This window comes from Geospiza fortis, unplaced genomic scaffold (assembly GCF_000277835.1).
Source record: "Geospiza fortis unplaced genomic scaffold, GeoFor_1.0 scaffold79, whole genome shotgun sequence".
NCBI lineage: Eukaryota > Metazoa > Chordata > Aves > Passeriformes > Thraupidae > Geospiza > Geospiza fortis.
The window spans coordinates 1685525-1694347 of NW_005054408.1; the positions used below are offsets into that span (position 1 = coordinate 1685525).

At 41.2% G+C, this 8823-nt stretch overlaps 1 protein-coding gene across 1 annotated transcript in view; it reads right to left on the reverse strand.

Annotated features, from left to right (window-relative positions):
* Positions 1-8613, reverse strand: part of CCNE1 (cyclin E1) — an 11681-nt gene extending 3068 nt beyond the window's left edge. The window contains exons 1-5 of the mRNA XM_031061303.1: positions 8550-8613; positions 2206-2348; positions 1995-2130; positions 1048-1194; positions 170-265 (exon numbers count right to left, since the gene is read on the reverse strand). Of these exons, the coding sequence (XP_030917163.1) occupies positions 170-265; positions 1048-1194; positions 1995-2130; positions 2206-2348; positions 8550-8585 (558 nt within the window). The 5' untranslated portion in view covers positions 8586-8613. The remainder of the gene's footprint in view (positions 1-169; positions 266-1047; positions 1195-1994; positions 2131-2205; positions 2349-8549) is intronic.
* Positions 8614-8823: the final 210 nt, after the last annotated feature.

An 8823-nucleotide genomic window follows, 5' to 3' on the forward strand; every position in this document is an offset into this window, starting at 1 on the left:
CAAATACTGGTGGATGCTTTAGATCACTTGTTACCTAAAGGAAACACTGCTTTCTAATTAGTAAGAGAAATTGTGCCTGTTAGCAGCACCTAAGATTAACTGAGAAGCTCTGCTTTTAGTCTGATTATGCTATACATTTTTAAAAACTAATTCCACTTGTAAATATTACCTTCATAATGATCAATTCCATACTGATGATTTCATCTTCTGTACAGGCTCCATCTGTAACATAGGCAAACTGGTGTAGCTTCGGTGGATAAATTTCCTGAAAGATAGGAGATCAAGCATTTAATCTGTGGAATAGGATGCAACTAGTTTCATGTGTTACTTTTACAAAAAGTAAAGAAATAAACAGAACAACCACTGCTTCAGCCTGCCAAAACAGAAAGGGGAGGGGGGATAGTTCCTTATTCCCCCATTCTAATTCCTGTGTTCTCTACCTTTAATAGACACAGATTTCTTGTCCATCATAGCCTTCAACTCTCACTTTGGATGGATAAGTACCAACCTACATTGTTTGACTACAGCACCACTGTGACTGTATCACAATTGACATCAAGATTTTTTTTAAGCATCCTAAAGAAAAGGCCTTTTATCTCTTGGTTAAGAACAGACTGAACATCAGCTCTTTTAAACAACTAAGAACTTAAAAAGCACTGTGTATTTTAGTAGTTCAAATTGTTCCAGTAAATAATAGCCCAGACTATCATGCAGTAGGTACTCTATTGCAATGAAATTGCAACAAGTAGTCTCTGTACACAGCAGCCAGCCAAAAATTCATTTAGCAACTGCAACTAAAACTTTAGATTTATTTTAACACTGAATTCTCTAATGAGAAAACTAGATAACATCACAGTATAATTTAACCCACTTCTAAAAAAAAACAGGAATGTTGAAAACAAACAAAAAAAATCTTTGTTCTGTCTCCCATTTGAAAAAAAAGATAGCAAGCAACTTCATCAAGCTTTCCACAATATTTCCAGCATCCAAGAAGTGTGCTGCGTGTCCATTCACATTTTTATGGCAAGTAAAGCTGGAGACACTTACCTCAAGCTTTGCTGCTATGAACAGAGAAGTGACACCAATAAGCTGCAATAGTGTTTTTACAACATCCTGTTGTGTGGCCATAAAGCGATCAAAGAAATCTTGTGCTAAATAAAAAGTTTCTCTATGAAGTTTGTAGGCTTCACAAACCTGGAGAAACAACACAGATTACAAAGGTCAAGAACAGTGTTAAAAAGTCAAAACTAGATGCTACATATGTATCAAAAAAAAGCATAAGATAGACATAAAATTTATATTAGCTTTCTACTTCACTGCTATTGTGAAGTAACATGTTAACTAACTGCAAGAGTTAAACAGTTTCCTTTGACACAAGATGACTGTCATTACAGTAACTTTCATGAAGAAAAACAGATCACAGTGAAAACCCTACTAGGAAATGCAAGCACATGTTCCAACAATGTCAGAACATCAGTTCCTCATTTTTTGAAAAGATCCATCATTCCAACAGCTCGAAACAGAAAATCCTCACAAGCACTTTAAGAACAGGGACTATGCCACCAAGTCACCCACACAGTGAAACAGACTCAGACACAAGAGGAGCTGTAGCACATTCTGCATGACAAAAACAGATAAAAAGGCTGGGAGATGGATATGATCTCAGAGCTAACCACCTTCCTTCTTACAGTGCCTTCTGTAATTATTTGTTCAGCTTTTGTCTAGAGTGTGACCTTAAAAGCTTAGCCTGTGATAGGGACAAACTGATTATTGCCCACTATCAATCTAAATAAGTAACAGAATGTATTGACAGTCTGCTAAATCATCAGCTCAATATATCATATATTCTTTAAGTTTGGTGTCATTCATTGACAAAATTTAAGATGAAGACAAGTATCTGGAGCTAAACATGCTCCTGAAGTGCACTCATGACAGTTATTAGTGCACTTCAACGAAAGCACACTTGAAACACTCACAAGCACAGAAAAGCTTACCTCCATTAGCCAGTCTAGAAGGATGGTTCTCATCTTGGGCTGCAGCTGGGGGTGCCTTTGCATGTAGAATTTATCCCTCACGTAGGTCTCTTCTTTGTTTATCATGTTTTTCCATACATCATCCTTGTTTGCCCAGCTAAAAGAGATCAATGTTTAGTCTTGGCTCATGAAACAGGAGGAAGGCAGAGCAGCAGGAGCCCAGCACACTCACCCTAGAGCTGGCAGTGGGGTTGCTCTGGTGGGAACAACGCTCAGGTGGATAAAGCGCGAGTAATCGACACGGACGGGATCGTCGTCTTTGTCTGGAGTGGGAATCAGCATGTGGGCATGCTCGTGGATGTTAGTCCAGGACTTCTGTCAAACCAAACACCACATTTCACACTGTGCTTTTTAAAGTGATTGTTTTAGCTGTAGATAGATAATACTCCTAACTTCTGTCACAATTTCTTGCCAGTCTTATCTCTGAATTGCACAGAATGACAGAACAGTAGAGGCTGGAAGGCACCTCTAGGTCTTTCCATCAAGCTCCCTGCTCACACAGGGCCACCAAGGCCCAGCTGCCCAGGACCATGACCAGAAGGCTTTAGAATATCTTCAAGGATGGAGACTCCACAACTGTTTTGGACAACTTGTGCCATGCTTGGCTGCACTCACAGTAAAAAGTGTCCCAGGATATTCAGAGGGAACCTCTTCTGCTTCAGTTTGTGTCCATCTCCTCTTGTCTCATCACACCAAGAAGAGCTTAGCTCCATCTTCTTTACATCCTCCCTTCAAATAGTTATAAAACATCGACACAAATTGCCACAGACCTTTTCTCCAGGCTAAACAGCCCCAGCTTCCTCAGCCTTTCCTTATCAGCAAGATGTTCTGGTTCCTGAATTACCTTAATGGACCTTTCTGGACTCTTTCTTATATGCTCAAGTCTCTTTTTTACTGGGGAGCCACAACTGGACACAACACTACAGATGTGGCCTCACCTGTGCTGAGTAGAGAGGGTACAGAAGGTAGAGAAAGTTTGGAACTAAAGCTGAAGAACATCCACCCTGCTCTTTTGAAGGACCACAAGTGTTTCATGGAAGGATATCCAAGTCAGAACCTCCTACTCTCACACTGTGTTTTGTTTTTACCAAAAATATACTTGCCCTCAAGTAAAGAACAAGCAAATGGAACTCAAAGACCCAAATATGAGGTCAGGATTTCTGGTCAGGAATATGTAGATAATATGCCTGTAGCCATGCTTTCATGCAAAGCATCTCAGATGGTGAACATAGCAAAATAGTTTGTAGGATTTTGTACTCACTCATTTAGCAGAGTTAAGATAAAAACCCAAAGCACTTATGACCCAATTTTCAGAATATAGCCAAGTTAAGCAATTGCTACTAAACTATCAAGGTGATAATTTTATATGTCAAATTCTGCCATGGTCTGCAAATATCAGCTATCCAAAACTTCACCTGGCACATCCTTTCAACTTTTATTTGGACCAGAACTTAAATCTAGGTTTACTCTTCTACCATCTAACTCTTAAATAGGATCTCGTACACTCCACACAGTGTCCCAGGACAACACTACTTGATTTGCAGTAAAATACAAAGCCAGCACCAAGTCATCATGCCTAAGCAAATTAAAATTTGGCATTTCTGTTTAATAATGAAGTCAGCCATCTTGCTGCAAATTGATCAGTTCTGCACCACTAAAAGGACAGAACTCCTTAACAGATTTCTAATATGCTAAAAAAAAAATAAATTAAAAACAAGTTCAGAAGAATCATTAGGCACTATCAAGTAAAACACTATGTGAAACTTTGCCTCTTGCAAAAAAGCTTCCACAGCTGATTTTTGCCATCTTTCTTACATATGACATCACTTTCCAGCAAAATGGCTCCTTCCTGCACTGGTTTCACAAACAGAAACCACTGACTTGATGAAACCAAAACCACATTTCACAGTTCTCTCACAGCTAAGACTGCTTTGCACTTTGAATTACTGACACATAGATCAAGTCTTTTTTCTTCTTGGGAGTTCTACATGCAAATACAGCATAGCTACATACCGAGTCATGCCAGGATTTAATTTGGGTGGGGACGAGGCAAAACAAGGGAATAGTATCCTTATCTTAAAAATTACAGACTCCTTATAAACTGAAAGTTCGAATTAAAATATTGCATCAGCATTGCTTTAAGTTAATTTTTGTCCTCCCTCAAAACTAGACTTTAGTCACACTTTGTTCTCCAAACTGCACAGCAAGCCCAGCTGCCAACAGCCTTTGGAGAAGTGCTGTCTTATCAGTTAATCAGCAAACAGAAAAGCAGTAGATTATACAGTATCTATTTAAGGGTGCCTACTACACCAGCAGCTTCTGAAGGACAAGAGACTTGCTCTCAAAGCTCTCAAAGCAGACATCACATGCAACAATACTAAAGATATTTCACCACCCTCGATTTTCTGTAAGGCAATAGAAATCAAAGTTCAAGAGCCTCTTAGGTGTTTTGAAAAGAAGGGAAAACAAAGTTTTTGACAACATAATGTCACTTAACAAGACACTGGGGAAAAGATGTGAGCAACACTAGAAGTACACGGCTCAGCTAGAGACAAGAATGAAACTAATGTGCAGGGCCTCAAAAGAAAGCAGCCTATGGGGAAGGAGACAGGAATTAATTAGTGTGGGTGAGGGAGCACTACAACTCTGGCACAGATTTTGGTGGAGAGAATGAGCATATCAATCAGGCTCTTGAGTCTTTAAAACAGATTTAGCAAGACACTCAATCGAAAGCAAGAAACACTATCAAGAAACTGCATTACCTCACACTGCAACTGTAAGGAAATAGGAGCCACTACTGAAAAAAAGAACAGTTGAAGGTAGGGAGGATATGAGGAAACCATGAAGAACTTCCTTTGGGCTTGCACAGAGCCAATCCAAAAGTAGAGACCTGTCAGAAGCAACAGATGCTACCCAGAACCTGTGCAGCCTAACAGAGGAAACACTACAGCCCTGAGCTTACTTCTGAGACAAAGAGGAGCTGAAGCAGCACACAAGCAAAAACATCAGTGGGGAGAACAGCCTCTTCAAATCTATGTGGAGCCCAGCAAGAAAGCTTGGTGACTCCCACAGTAATGTTCCAGGTACAGAAGCAACTAATCAGATGCTGATCTCTATCTCAGACCTAAGAACAAAAGACAGACTGGAGAAAAAAAGCACCTGAGAAGGCTCATTAGGAAGAGAGCTACCAAGAGGGAAGAAGGTAGGTGATAAGCCCATTAGAGCACCCAAGCCCATACAGCTCCAAGCAGAGAAAACCCAGGAGTTCAGAGGTGGGGGTCTTTATAAAGCTCATTAGCCAGCCTCAGTTTCCTGCAGCATGTCACCATTCACTGATACATCAAATATTCATAGAAAATCTTTTTGAACAACTTTCAGGATATAGATCAGACACAAAACAGAGCACTGGGGTTACTGGTTACAGGCCAGGCAGGGCCTTCAGTGAAGAGCACCTGAAAATACAAACTGCTGAAACACTTGTGCACCTCAATGTGAGCTAGGAGCCACCAGAATGAGCTTCCACTGACAAGCAAGGAGTGCAGCAGGAGGAAGAGAATGGCACAGAACTGCATTCAAACAGCAACATCAGAGGTTTTTCAGCATGGAAATCAGTGGCAGGGGAACTGGCCTGTTTGTCTCCCTTAAAGCAGCACCTTATACCATAGACAATGGCATCACTTCCAAGTCCACAGCCTTAGTTTGCCCATCAGAAATAGCAAGGCCTATAATTCTAGCCACTTTTCACTCACAGGATTCATTACTTTGAAGTACTGAATTTTTCTTTACCATCAGAAGGGAATTCTAGATTTAGCAAACAGGACAGAAAGGAGCAACTCACACTATTCAGTTGGTCCAGTCCTCTTGGGACAGCATAGGAGCTTCTGCTCCTTTGAAATAAGAGTCTAAATGTCCTAATCCAGATTAGACCCAAATCAGTTCTCAACCTGTGTATAGTTTAGATTTCTTTTTTTGCGGGGGGCTTTGTTTTGTTTGGTTTTTTTTTTTAATTGAATCTTCAAAAGTTAATCTAGATTAGCAAAAGAAACTTTTTTGAGGCTATTTTCAAAACACTAAGGGGGAACACTTTGCCAATGCTAAAATCAGATTCTGAAAAGCATCTAGTAAGAAACTGATCAAAACTTCCTCCTGAGTTTATACCACCTTTACATGTGAAAACATTAGCTAGTTTCATCTAAAGAAACTAACTTACAGATTCCATTCTTCACTTTATATGGAGGTGACCATGCAACTTGCATCACAATTACACAGATTATTCTAATCTAGGTAGATGAATTTTGTTTTACATGGAGCCTCAGAAGTGTATTCATCCCCACACAGAAGCCAGAATTAGTATGAGAATTGCTAGCAGAATTACAGCAGTGCCAGTTCTCCAAAATCAAACAGAGAATTTATGCAATATTCTGCTGTCACAGACCTGATGATATAGCCACCCTTTCATCACATAAAGGGTAACGGCATCCTAATTAAGAACTGAGGCCTTATGTTCCACAGAAGAAAACTAATGAATTGACTATGAAGATGTCATAAAGTGGGATGCGACTCTGATATTTTGCCTTGTGGATAAACTAGTGTCAGTAAACAATTTATTTAATGCAGAAGTCATGTGGTATAGGCTGCAGTGGATTTATAGCTGACTGCATTTTAGAACTGTCGTGTCTCCACAGAATAACTGTCGCCCTGGCTATCATTCCAGCCTGCTATACTGCTGCTGGAACCGTAAACATATTCTCATTAGTGGTCCATGGCAATTTGTATCAGAGAATAGCTTGTGTCACACCATAGACTGAAGAGCTGCTGCTGTGCAGCCAAATGTTAGCTTTTTTAACCAGATCTGGAACAATCTGGCTACTTTGTCACAACAAAAATACCTGATCTACGTGGGGAAAGATATACAGGCGTGATATTATTTATTGTTTCTAGAATGAAAGGGTCGAATTCCACCAGCATCCTATAATGACCTTGAAAAATTACCAAGAAAGATTTTTGATGCCTACTGCCTAAATTTTTTAAGTTTTAGTTTACCTATCCATCCTGAAGTAACACTGAACAGCTACCAGGCCAAGAGCACAAACAAGAAGACAAAATTGGAAGTCTTTATCTGCTTTGAAAGTTGAAGGTCAACATATGCAAAAAATACCTCAAGTTTGCTTCCACTGTCTTTCTGGAAGACAGTAAAATTTGGTCCCCATTGAGATTTTCTTACAAATACCTTGATATTATGCAATAAACATGCACGGGAAGGCCTTGCTCAGTTTAAACAGAATGAATCTTCTGGTGAAGGAGAAAGCTGCAGTGAAGGACAGGCAGCTCTTCCTTGTCAGAAGTGAGAAATTAGTTTAATATACTGTGCAAAAGAAAGACAGAAGGGAAGGAGAGATCCCCTCATTAAATGCTCACCATTTGAGCCCTGCTTAATATGTTGACTGATAACTAGTGTACGCAGTTGCAACAAGCAGAGGCCATTCCAAACAATGATGCCCATCTGTTATGGTAGCACTTCAGTCTTAGAACTTCCAGCTGCCACTTTGGGTTAGATGTGCCACATTATGCACAGCCTGGCCTCCCAAACGAGGACAGGCTGCACACCCTGCCCCTGACTTCTGCATCTTCAGCATCACCCTGGGTGCAGTGACAGGCTGAAGGCTCAGTGACAGGGACTGAGCAGGAGTGCACTTGTCAGGGAAAAAAGGGGAATGCACCTATTGCAGACCACAGGCTACTCAAGGTACAAAGGCATCATGCTTTCAACATCACACACCACATGGCATTCAACTTTTTAAGCAGGTTCATTCTACATGCCTTGCTGAGAAAGGTGGCAATAGTCACTATTAACCTCCACTACAGAACTGATTTTCACAGGTAGAGTGACTTTACAGAAATATTCCTTTGTTCTGCAGAGAAACAAAGCCTGTTTTACCACACCATGAGCATCAAGTATACACTTCCAAGTTCTAACAGGAAGCCCTTACTTAGTCTGTCTGATAATTACCCTTGTCAATAGGAATAGAGCTGATCTAGGAGAAAAGGGGACACTTTCCTCTTTCCCAGATGACAGAGAAGTAGAGACATGACTTCAAGGAGAACCACCTCAAGACATGATCCTGTCTGCATGCTTAAGGAGCACATGTACAAGGTACATAAGCACATGACTGCACTTTTGCACCTCTCTAGAGAAGTAAATGCAGAGTAGGTCTAAAGGCTTGACAGGTGCACTGTTCAATCCCAGGACAGCTGAATTCACTGCAGCATTAACATAATGCTTCAGATCAACACAGGCCTTGTATCTTACAAAGGCTTCAAAACTACATATAAGAACTGAATTGTTCTGCACACTCCATCATCAACCAGGGCCAACAGTCCCCCTTGCCCACTGCTATGCAGCATGTGGCAGCAGCATACCTGTTTCCCCATGCTGCCACAAATAACGAGGTACTGCAAACTAAGTGCAGGGTTAAGTAAGATTACAATATTTACACATAAAACCAATTCAATTACCTGTTTTTCGCACGGCTTTTTTCTAGTCATCTCCATTTTGGCAATTTCTTCATCAGGATCCTGTAAGAACTACAAAAAGCGACATATGATTTCCGGAGCACAAACCGCGGGCCCAGCAGCTGTTGGCCGCAGTGACACACGCCTGTCCCCGCAGGAGCACAGCCCCGCAGGCCCACCCTGCCCCCGGCCCGCCGCGTGGGGCCCGCACCCCAACAAAAGGCGGCGAGGCCGCGGGGGCCCAGCCCAGCGTGGGGCCCGCGGGCCCCGGGCCGGG